Raw genomic sequence first — 11193 nt, 5'->3', positions numbered from 1 at the left:
GGCTCCCGGGCGTGTTTCCGTCGCGAGCCCGGCCCGCATGCCCCTGGCCCGGGCATGCTCCCTGTGCCGCTCCCCGGCCCGAAACGCCCTGTGGCCGTGCCGAAATCGAGCAGCCCAGGGTGGGGGTGGGGGGGCAGCATGGGAGAGGGCAGCAGAGATTTCCACCAGCTGGAAAAAAAACAACCCCTGACTCCGGCGAGGATTTTAGCGCTAAGCCTCGACTTTGCAGTTCAAAGCGGGGTTTTGCAACTTGCCCGGCGTCTCTCCATCAGCGAACTCTGTGCCGTTTCGCAAGGAAAAATAAATAAATAAGGAGCAAATGCAGGCAATCCGAAAACAACAACAACAAAAAAACCCCCCAGCTTCCCGGCGTGGTTAACCTGCCATGAATGGGGCCGTACATTTGGGCCGTGCCTCGGCGCGGAGCTGGGCCGTGCAGACAGAGCCGTGTTTGCTTGGGGCCCAAGCCATAACCCCCCGATCCGGGCAGCATAATTACCCGGCGCTGGGCGCGCACGAAATATCGCTAAACAAAATAAGCTCCTCGGCCCCGTCTGCTCGGGCAGGGAGGAGGGGAGCTCGCTCTCTGGGTTCTCGCTGAATGACCCCACTGTTTTATATTTTCTGCTAAAAGATTTTGATGAGTCACGAGCTATTTCTGTAAATAATAATAATAATAATAAAAAGGAAATGGACATTTAAAAAAAAAAAAAACGGGGCCCCATGAATATTCGTCTTTGGAAGATGGAAAAATTAAAGACTTCCCCCCTCCCCTCCCCGGGGGCTTGCTGTGCAATCTCCGCTTTTCGGCAGGGAGGAGGCAGAAGCATGTGCGAGGCCAGGCAGCGGCACGGCGCACGCCGGAGCAGCCCCGCGGCTGGGGCAGGCTCGCGGCCGACCCGCGGTGCCCGGCGCTGCATGGAGCCGGGGCTGCCGTTGCTTCCCCCCGGCCACGTCCACACTTGCAGGGCAGGCTCGGGAAAGCCGATCTGGAGGTCTGCCTCCCGCTCAGGGCAAGGGCTGCCTTGGAAAGAGCCCGCTCCACGGCTCCTCCGCCAGCGCCCCCGGCCCTTCCCCACCTCCCTGCCCCGCGGCCAGGGTCCGGCCAGCCCAGCGAGCCGCGGCGTGTTCGCGGTCCCCAACAAAACCCGCTTTGTCCTGCCTGCCGGGGCCGCGCTGGCAGGCAGCTCGGGGCCCTCAGTTAATTTTATGGGTTTCTTTGCAGATTCGCAAGAGCTGTGGCTTTTGCAGAGGGAGGGGTGGCAAAAGGAGGCGTTTCCATCCACCCGTCTCACGCTTCGCCTGCTCTTAGTCGTCTTCCTCCTGGCTACTAGAGCCACAGTTATTCCTATCGTTTCTCATGCGAGCAGCCGCAGCCCGGACCCTGCAGCCTGTCCTCGGGCGAAGCAGCCCCGCTTCGACCCTCGCTGCCGGCCCTGCAAGACTGCCCTTAACTCTGCCCTTAACTCTGCCCTTAACTCTGCATCCACACGAGGCGGCACAAGCAGGATCCGTTTTGCCCCCGAACCCCCCCCCCTTGCCCCGCAGCGCACTGCTGCGGACGCGATGGGCTCCCCGCTCTGCAGGGAATGCATCGCTGCGGGGCGGCAGGGAGGAAAAATCAGTGCCGTGCACTCGAAGGGAATTCTCGGTCTGTGCTTGTAGCAAATCGTTTCTATCCTATCTACCCGCGATGATTGCAAACACCGGGTGGGCACGTGCCCCCCGCAGGAGGCGGCAGCCCCCGGTTCCCTGAGGAGCGCGCAAGCCGAAGGGCCGATACCGGTGCAAAAGAGAGACCCCAGCGTGGGGCAAAGCTCCTGGCTGCGCGCAGCGGGAGCGTGAGGTGGGCGGCTGTCGCGGAGCTGCTGCCCGCTAGCGGCTCCGGTGGGTGCACCTGGCTCCGTGCTGGGATGCGCCGTGCCACCCCGGGGCCCTCTCCTCCGAGGCTGGTCCTCAGGGAGGGACGGCAAAATGAACCGGCGTCCCCCCCCCCAAGGCACCAGCAGAGCGGGGAGCAGAGCTGCAACCCTTCGGCCTCGGCCCTTCCTCACCCCGGCGTTTGCAATTCCTTAATGCTCAGTAAAAGCCCCAAACGCTCCCTCCTTTTCGTGTTCTTTTTAACTATTTGAATGCCCGGTGCCTCCCGCAGCGGTGCGAGCGCCCGTCTGCGCGCACGCACGCACACGGATGCATTGCTGCAGCGCCATCCGCAAGCACCAAAGCAAGCGGAGGCTGAGCGTCCTCCTGTGCTGCTCAGCAGCGATCCACAAGGAATTACCTCGTGTCTGGATGTGAACTCACAGGGAGCAATGACGCTCCCGAAAAATAAGCGTGGCGTCCAAGCAACGAAGGAAGCATCCTCGACGGCAGCTTGCGTTCATCTGCGACAGCGGCTTAACCTTTTAAGTGAGCGACCGCGGGGAAAGGCGTTGGGAGAACAGCTCCGGCATGGCGGTGACCTGGAGGTGCCTGCAGAGGTCCGGATAAAACGAGTGCCGGGGGCTCGCAGGAGCACGTCCCCTTGCCGGCCCGGAGGTGGCCGCACCGGGCAGCGACTCCCGCATGGGAACCCTGCGGATTCGGTGCAAAGTGTCAGCCTGGCAGGAAGGGAGTGCGGCATCCTCTGGGATGTGGTATCGTATGGGATGCGGCGTCCTCCAGGATGTGGCATCCTCCGGGACACGGCATACTCCAGGACGCGGTGTCCTCCGGGACGTGGCCTCGTGAGCATCCAGGAGGGACGACAAGCACCTAGGCGGGGAGGAGAGGGCTCGGTGCCTCCTGCTGCCATTTCCTTAGTGCCCGGAGCAGCTCCGGACCCAGGTGGCATTGGAGCGGAGGGACGGAGCTGGCCGGGGGGGCGGGCCCCGGCCTGGTCTCTTTGCTCAGCTCCGTACTGGTTTAGCAATCAAACCAAGAAAGCGTTCGTGTCCACAGCAAAAAATAAAAAAAAAAGGGGGGGGGAGGAAATAAGTTCACGGTTTAACAGTTAAAAGCTCTTTCTCCAAGTGTTAAATCGATCACAGGCATGCGCCCCCCCCCCCCCCCCACCCGCTGCGCCGCGCGGCCGAGCCCTGTGCCGCCCCCGGCCGCGGGAGCCGGCAGAGCCCGAGCGGGACGGGCGCTGGGATGCCGAGCCTCCCACAGGACCCTCGCGCCCGCGGTGCCCGTCGGCTCCCGGGGGGGGCGGTGAGGGGCTCCCGGCCCCCCCGCCAGCAGAGGCGGGTTCGGCGCCGCGGGAGGACTCCGGTGAGCTGGCTGCAGCTCCGAGAGCCCTGGAAAGGGGCCGCTGGAAAAAAGATTAAGGCGGTTTGGCCGAGACGGAGGCAGGGAGGGAAGGGGATGCGACAGTCTGTTAGTACTGGCAGGGGCTGCGCGCGGCTGGGGGTGAGCCGGGCTGCGGGGCTGCAAAACCGCGGGGCCGCGGGGCCGTGCACCCCCCCGCTACGTGCTCCTGGCCCCCCTGGGACCCCCCGGCTGGGATGCGGAGCCGGGAAGGGCAGGCAGGACAAGGCAGCGAGTCTTCGGGCAAGCTTTGCTGACGGCGAGGCTCGTTCCTCCGCTGAGCCGATCACCCCAAGGGAAATGCCGCAATCGCACTGCTGCTGCCACTGCTTTTTGCTTGCAGGGGCGGCTGCCGAAGTGGCAGATCTGGCCCCGATTTTGGAGCCGCGCCGCGCCGAGCTCTCTCGAAAGCCCTCCAGCCCCAGCCGCGGCTGCTGGCCCTCGGGCCGGAGGGAGTGGGCTGGCGCGGGGGCAGCGCCGCGGGCTGCACGGCTCCATGTCTCCCGCGGGCGGCTCCTCCGGGTGCTCCCGGCCCAGGGCAGCACCGGCGGCTGCAGCCGAGGCGGGTGCCGATGGGCCTCTGCCGTTGCTGCTGAATTAGGAGGCCTCAAAAGAACAAGCATGTTCGCTTATTAAACACGTTCCCCTGCCGATGAAGATGCTTCGTTGCAGAACTAGCCTTAAGAAGAAAAAAAGAAAAAAAGAAGACCAGGATGGGAGAAAAATGCCCCAAGGGCAGTGGCAAAAGCCATCTTACTTACGAATTTGTGATTATCGCTTTTTATAGAGACAGCTCTACAGCAAGGTACTTCCAATAAGCATCCAGCAACTCACCTTTGGAGTCTGCAAAAACCCTTCCCCATATCAGCAGGATGAGCAGGGGCTATTTGGTGTGTGGGGTGAGGAAGAGGAGGAGGAGGCAGGATGCTCCTGCCTGAGCTGCCACTGTGGCTTTCTGGGGGCTTTCTTCCCACCCATCCCATCCCGTCCCATCCCGTTCCATCCCATCCCAGGCAGACTGCTGGCACCTGCCAGCACACACCAGGGTTCCCGCGGGGCGCTAGCACAGCTCTGCCCAGGAACCAGCACATCCATCGCGGAGACCAAACCGGAGGCCTAATAAGATATTTTTATAATCCAATCTCAGGAAGGAGGTTATTTTCCAATCTCGCTTTTCAGGCTTATTCTGACTGCTTCCTGGGGAGGGCAGCGGAGGTCTCTCAGCCCCTGCTGCCCAGGGAGCCCAGACCGGCTCCCTGCCCCTGCTAAAACATCCCTGTATTCCACCTGGGTCCGTATGGAGCACCCCAAATCCAGGCACCTCCAGGTTTCGGAGATGGGGAAACCTGGGGAAACCGCGAGGGAAAACAGTGCTGGAGACGGACTCTGAGCACCTGGGCCTTATTCCCACCTCATCCCCGACCACCCACGTGACCCTGAACGAGCCGGCTCCCCGTTTGGTGCCCCTGCCCTCCTGAGGCCAGGGGGGATTAAGCTCACAGAAGAGCCGAGCAACTCCCGGCACCCGAAATGTGCAGCTCCTTGCACCCAGGACCACGTGGCTCCTGGCCCCCGGGATCGTGCAGCTCCGTGCACTCGGGACCACACGGTTTCTTGCACCCGGGGCTGCGCAGCTCCTTGCACCCGGGACCACGTGGTTTCTTGCACCTGGGACCACGCGGCTCCTGGACCCTGGGACCGTGCAGCTCCTTGCACCCGGGACCACGCGGCTCCTTGTTCCTGGGGCCGCGGCATGCAGGCACCATGCCGCCGATGCCACCAGCAGCACCAGCGACACGTCGGGGCACAGAGCGACCCCGCGGAGCTGGCCAGCCCAGCGCTCCCACCTGCAGGCTGCTCTCCCGGGTGCAGCGGGTGGTGCCGGAAGGAGCAAGCTGTCCGGCCTGGGAAGGGACCTAAATTACAAGGAGCAGCGTAACCCTAAAGCTGCCCCGATGCTGAACAACCACAGCAAGTCACTTCTCCCTTGGATGACCGCGGCTCCCTCGCTGCGGAAGCGCCTGGGAGGGCTGCAAATACAGAGTTTATCACCAACCGTAAGAAAACAGCCAGCACAGCAGCATGATAGGTAATTTATTTTATTGCATTTTATAATGCCATTGTCCATACAGATTACATGCAGCTAGACCTACTGTACAAGGGTTTACCGTCTGCCAAAGCAGACACACGGAAGTTCAGAGTACAAATACACAGCAACGCTATTTCCTTTATACAGCGCGAGGGCCGCGGCAGTGGCGGCAGCGGTGGGGGAGCCGGGACGCGTCCGCGCACGGCCTCGCCGCCCCGCGCCCCCTCCTCCCCGCAGCCCTCCTCGCGCCCCCCGTGCCCATCACCTGCCCGCCCCGACCGCCACCCGGGAGCAGGGCGAAAATAAAACCGGAGCGGGGGGGAAAAGAAAGGGAAAAAGGAAAAAAAAAAAAAAGTGGCGGCAAACCTAGCGCTTCTGCCCCCGCCGCCCCGGGAAGAGGCCGCAGCGGCGAGCGGGGTGGGGACGAAGCCCCGCCGCCGCCGGAGCCCTGGCACCGGGGGGGCTGCAACGGGGACGGCATCCCGGGAACGGCTCCGCGGGGGGCTGCGGCTCCGCGTTTTCGGGGGCTCGTCCTGCCCTCGCGCTGCGGCCAGGCTCGGCAAGCCCAGCGCCGGAGGCTTGGGGGGCACCGGGACTCGACCTCCCCCCCCCCCCAAAATCTGGCTCCTCTCTAACTTCCAGGACAAAAACCTAGATATAGGAACTTTTCTCTTAACCGGCGACACTGGACGGTCGTGTAAACAAAGCAAAGAAACCCTTTGGTTTAATTCAATTCCTTCCCCGCGGCTGCTCCCCTCCCGGCAGCCCTGCCCCGGCCCCCCGCTCCCGGCCCCCCACGCTCAGCCCGTACTAGCTATTCTGCAAAAAACTTGTCATCATCGAAAAAGGGGGGGAAAAAAAAAAACCAAAACCAAACCCAAAGACAGGACAACGCGGAAAACTGAGCAATTCCTTTGGGACGTCAATGAGAGATACCAGAAAACCGCCTTTGCTTACAGAGAGGGGTCCTACGCTTTTCGGGACGTGCCCCCGCTCACAATAACGCCGTGAGAAGACAAAGCAACAGGGAACAGAGCCGGAAGGATCCCAAAAGAACAACTCGGGTTCGTAGGTTCAAAACCAGTATATATATATCTCAATATATACAGACATACAGTTCTGCCGCACGCTGCGTTTGGTCCTTGGCCCTTCCCTCTCCCCCCCGAGGCTGGACGCGCGCTTGAGGTAACGGCCGCAGGATTTCCTAAAATGCAAAACCGGCAAAACCGAGGCAGGCGCCTGCGGCGGCCGGGGAGAGGCGCCGGCAGCACCGTGCACCGCACGCGGCCCCGCGAAAGCAGGCCAGGCCGCGGGGGGGGTGGGAGGATGAAGCGAGTTTACACCCCTGAGTATCAGACTGGGCGCGTTTCGCGTGAAATCCCCGGCCGTTGCAGGGACGGCCGGGGAAGAGGAATGACGGGACGGCTCGGAGCCATGTGACTATCCCAACCTGTGCACGTGTTAAAAAGAAAAACAAAAAAAAAAAACCCCCAAATCCCTCCTTTATATTTATAGATTTATTTTATATATATAATATATATATAGAGAGAGTGCTCTTCTGAGCCAGGATGGCGGCTAGCAACGCGTGGGAGCGTAAGGAGGAGAGGGGAGGGCGCCAGGCTGCCCGCACGGAGGCTCGTTTTGACCTGAAACGAGCCGTGGTGCTCGTCTGGGGATGCTAGAAGGGGGCAGCGGCTCGCCCCCCCCCCCCCCTTGGCGAGGGTGCTGCGAGGGGCCCAGAGCCGGAGCGCGGGGCGCGGGACGCAGGACGGGGCTCAGCACCACCCTGGCGAGCGGGGGAATTGGGGAGGGGGGGGTGTCTGTACCTCTGCAAAAGCCCCCAACCCGATGCAACGCAACGGGGGGGGGGGGGGCTGTACCACTGCTAAAAAAACAAACACGGAGCACGAGGAAGGTAAGGCGAAAGGAGCGGCTTAGATGGGGCTTTTTTTCCCCCCTTTTTTTTGAAGTCGGCATCGTCCCTCTGCAAAGAGCGGGCAAGATGCACCAGGCAAACACCCAGGGCGCCGGGCGCCAGCGAGCCGCTCTCGGCCGGAGACGGAAGGCGGCGAGCGCCTCTCGGAGGCGGGGAGCAGCAAGGGGCTCCGCGGTGGCCCCGGACCCCTGCAATCTCCCCGTGACACCGGCCTTGCTGCCGCGCGGCTGGTTGCAAAAGGGAAAGGCTGGCAACGCTGCCGCCGGCCCGAGCTGGGCCATCTCCGGGGACGCGGCGCGGCCGTTAACGGGTGACTTTTCCTCCCTCCTTGATGAAGCGCTGGGAAAAAGCTAGGCAGCTGCTTGCAGAGCCGGCAGAGCCCCAGCGCAGCACTGGGATGGGACGGGACGGTTTTCACCTCTCTTTGCCACCCGAGGGTCCCCGTGTCCCCGACAGCAATGCCTGTTCCGTCCCGCTTGCAATGTCCCGGGGTGAGCGTGCGCAGGGCGCACTGCATCCCCCCAAAACCCAAGCTGCCGGCACCCTCCGCCTGTGGCAAAGGGGAAGAGGGGTGGGAGGGAGCATTTCTAGGGATGAAACAAGAAAAAACCCCACAAGATGGGGAAAAAAGCCCTTCTTGAAAGAGCAGCTCTGTCACATCCTCTGGAAAAGGTTCCCAGGGAGGGTGGAAAAAAAAAAAAAAGATGCGGGTTGACGCAGGCAACGCAGCTGCTGGGGCGAAACAGGGGAGGCAGCGCAGCGCCGGGGCGGGGGCAGAGGGACGCGAGCCGGGACCCCCGCGGGGACGGCGGCACCCGCCGCCCCTGCCCGCCTCCCCGCGTACCTTCGGCCACGCAGGGCAGCAAAGCAGCAATGCACGACTCCGGCCTACCTTCATAAACGCGTACACACGGCAGCTGTAAACTTGTTCAAAAGAATAACTTAAAAAAAAAAAAAATCAAGAAACTGGGAAAAAAAAAGGAAACGAAGCGAGTTGGGGAAATTCCCGCAGCCTCCTGCCTCGCTCGCTCGCTCTTTGGCTGGTGGCGACCGGGGGGGGGGGTGTCGGGGGGGGCTGCACGAAATACAGCAGTCGCACACACGCGGATCTAACGAGATTTGGTTTACGCCTCCGGCCTCAAGAAGGGTCTTTGGTCAACGGCAAAGCCAATTTGGGAGCAGGCTGCGGATGGCGGCGGCACGGCCTGAGGCTGGGGAGCGGCGGCAGCAGGGCGGCGTTTGCCCCCCCCACCCGGCGCGAGAAAGCACGGGGAACGGCGGAAAGGGCCCCAAAAAGCGGAGGGGAGCAGGGCGACCCGCATCGGCCGGAGCCTGCTGCAGCCGGCGAGCGAGGGAAGCGCGGGAGCAGCCTGGCGGAGAAACGCGCGTCCAGTGGAGACACCTAGCGAAGGCCCCGCGCTGCCGCCGCCGCGGGCGCAACCGGGAGCCCGGGGAAGGGTTTGTGCCGCTCGCCGGGCGCGCTGGGAGCTCCGACGGCTTTTCGGTAGCCCCCTTGGGCAGCGGGGAGGTCGGCGCGGGGGGCTCCGAGGGCGCCCTGGGGGTGCGGTATGGGGCTCCCGGGGGATCTCCCGGGGGATCTCCCCCTCTCCGCCTGCCGCGGCGGCGCTGGGGGTGCTCTGTCCCCCAGAAGCAATGAACCGAGATGCAGAGCCCGGGAGATGCTCCGCGCATGCCGCTTCCAGCCCTGCCAGCGTTTTAACTGGGGGGACGCCCCCAGCTGCACGGCTTTTCCCCGGCACGGGGAGGGAAGGGCGCAGCTGCGGGAAGGGCTGCAGCGGGGCTCGAAAACGAGAGCATCTCTACCTCCATCGCTCCATCCTCCATCCCTCCGTCCCACCGGGATGGCCCCGGGAACACCAGCCGGAGCGCATCCCGCGCCGCCTCCGCGCGCCGCCCGGCCGAGCTCCCGTCCCGCGGCTGCTCCAGCGCGCAGTCGCATCCCGCACCCAGCGGCGGAGGAAGAAGAGGGTCCAAGCCTACGGAAACGCTCCCGGCCAGGAGGCATCGGAAGTCATGGCTGGCTGCGCCCGTGCCCGGGGCCGCGGGAGCCCTGCCGGCAGGAGCCTGGCACAGGCGGGAACGGGAGCCCAAACGGCCAGCGAGGAAAGAAAAGCGCAGGGAGAAGAGGGCTGTTTGGCTGCATCGTTCTCGTTATTATTAACATTTCTTTTTGGCATGAACACCATCTGCTCACCTGAACTACGGACCGTCTTGTCTCTAGAAATCTTTTGGTATCTTCCCATCCGGACACACGCGCACACACACGCACACACACAAAAAAAAGGAAAAATAAAAAGAGGGAAGGGAGAGCTCGGACTGCGGTCGTCCCGACTGGCGGGAGCGGGGCCGGCCGGCGGGGGCCGAGCCGCGCGGGGCGCACGTATTGCTTTGGGAGCGACGGGGCGGCGCGGGCGGCCACGGGCCCCTTTCGCCGGGCGGCATCGCTGTCACGCCGAGGCGGCGGCGCTCGGGGACCCGAGCGAGGACGGCTCACCGGACGCGCCCGCCGCGCTCGGCGTTCGCCCTCTGAGAACTTTCCACGGCTTCGGAGATGGAGGAGGAAGAGGAGGAGGAGGAGGAACCGGGCGCGGGAGCCTTTCCCTGAATTCGAACCCGCGCCTTGGACCGGCGCGTCGCTCTCCGCTGCCCGGGCCCCACGCCACCTTCCCGGCGTTTCACAGTATGGGACGGGGCGGGAAAGACGTCGCCCTCTCCACTTCCGACAGCGAGAAGAAAGCCGGGCTCGCGGCCATGCCGCCCGGCGGTGGCGTTCGGCCATCACCGCCTCGGTGCCACCAGGCTCCCGGCAGGGACCGGAGCCAATGGCAAACACAGGTTGGCTCTTCTGGTCTCCAAGTGGTTCAGCGATGCGGCGGGGAGAGCCGGAGGCGACCTGCTTCCCGGCCATGGAACGAAGGACCACGGCGGCGCACGCCCGTCTTCCAGGCCGCGGCAGGGGTCTCGCCCCGGTTTCTGCTGTTTTTTCCCCCAAAGCTGCCGTCCAGCTGGTGGGAGGCAGCGCCTGGGAAGGGTTCAAGGTTCCTCCTAGTGCAAAACCCCCTTGGGAAGGGGACGCGCCGGGGGGGTCCTGCCATCGCCTTCCCTCCGAGGGGCGACGGCGGCCGGCAGAGGCGCGAGGCTCCGAGGCCGCCCAGGCTGCACGCGGCGTCGCTCAGCGGGTGTCCGGGGGAAATCCTGGAGCTGCATCTTCCCGAGCGGAGCAGAGCACAGCCCGTGGCCCGTGGTCCCCACCACAATACTGCCAGGGGGGACGGGACGGAGGTGCCTTCCTTACGCGCCGGAGCAGAGGATGCCGGGAAGGAAGGAGGGACAACTTCGGACAGAAACGACCTACCATCCTCGTTCACCAGTTACTAACCAAGGGAGGGGAAGAAAAAGTTCAGCTCTTGGGCTTTTGTATCTCTGCGTGTCCCCTGTTGCAGGAATCTGTCAGTCACCGGGACGGGGACGCGGCACGGGGCAGTGGGAAGGAGGAGGGACGTGCCATCAGCAACAGGTTGCACCAAGGAAACCCTTTTGCTTTGTGGAAGTGCCTTTAAGAAAGAGGTTAACGCCGAAGGTCACCTTGAGGAGGTGGGAGCCGTTGCTTCGTCTCCAGCTGGGGAGGGTGGGAAGTGCTTGCCCCTCGGTGAGGAGGAAGGGGTCCTTAGGACAAGTCTTCCACCGGCAGCTCCTCCTCCAGGTCCCTGTCGTCGGGAATCGTCACATTCTGGTTGGTGGTGGCCATGAGAGAGACGGGCCTGCTGTCGTCTTCGGCCTCGGCTGGTTCTTCCTTCACGTGCACTGGATGGCTAGCGGGAGAGAAGGGAGCCGGGGTTTAAAGCCCAGGGAGATGCTC

General features: G+C 63.6%; 1 protein-coding gene across 9 annotated transcripts in view; it reads right to left on the bottom strand.

Annotated features, from left to right (window-relative positions):
• Positions 1-8974: 8974 nt before the first annotated feature.
• FOXP4 (forkhead box P4) overlaps positions 8975-11193 on the bottom strand; it is a 65573-nt gene continuing 63354 nt past the window's right edge. For all 9 annotated transcript variants that reach the window (XM_067310447.1, XM_067310453.1, XM_067310454.1 and 6 more), the window contains one exon: positions 8975-11146. In XM_067310447.1, the coding sequence (XP_067166548.1) occupies positions 11002-11146 (145 nt within the window). In that variant the 3' untranslated portion in view covers positions 8975-11001. The remainder of the gene's footprint in view (positions 11147-11193) is intronic.

The sequence above is a fragment of the Apteryx mantelli genome, chromosome 25 (genome assembly GCF_036417845.1).
Source record: "Apteryx mantelli isolate bAptMan1 chromosome 25, bAptMan1.hap1, whole genome shotgun sequence".
NCBI lineage: Eukaryota > Metazoa > Chordata > Aves > Apterygiformes > Apterygidae > Apteryx > Apteryx mantelli.
Note: the sequence above shows the minus strand (reverse complement) of the source record. Positions and strands in the feature narration are given on the sequence as shown.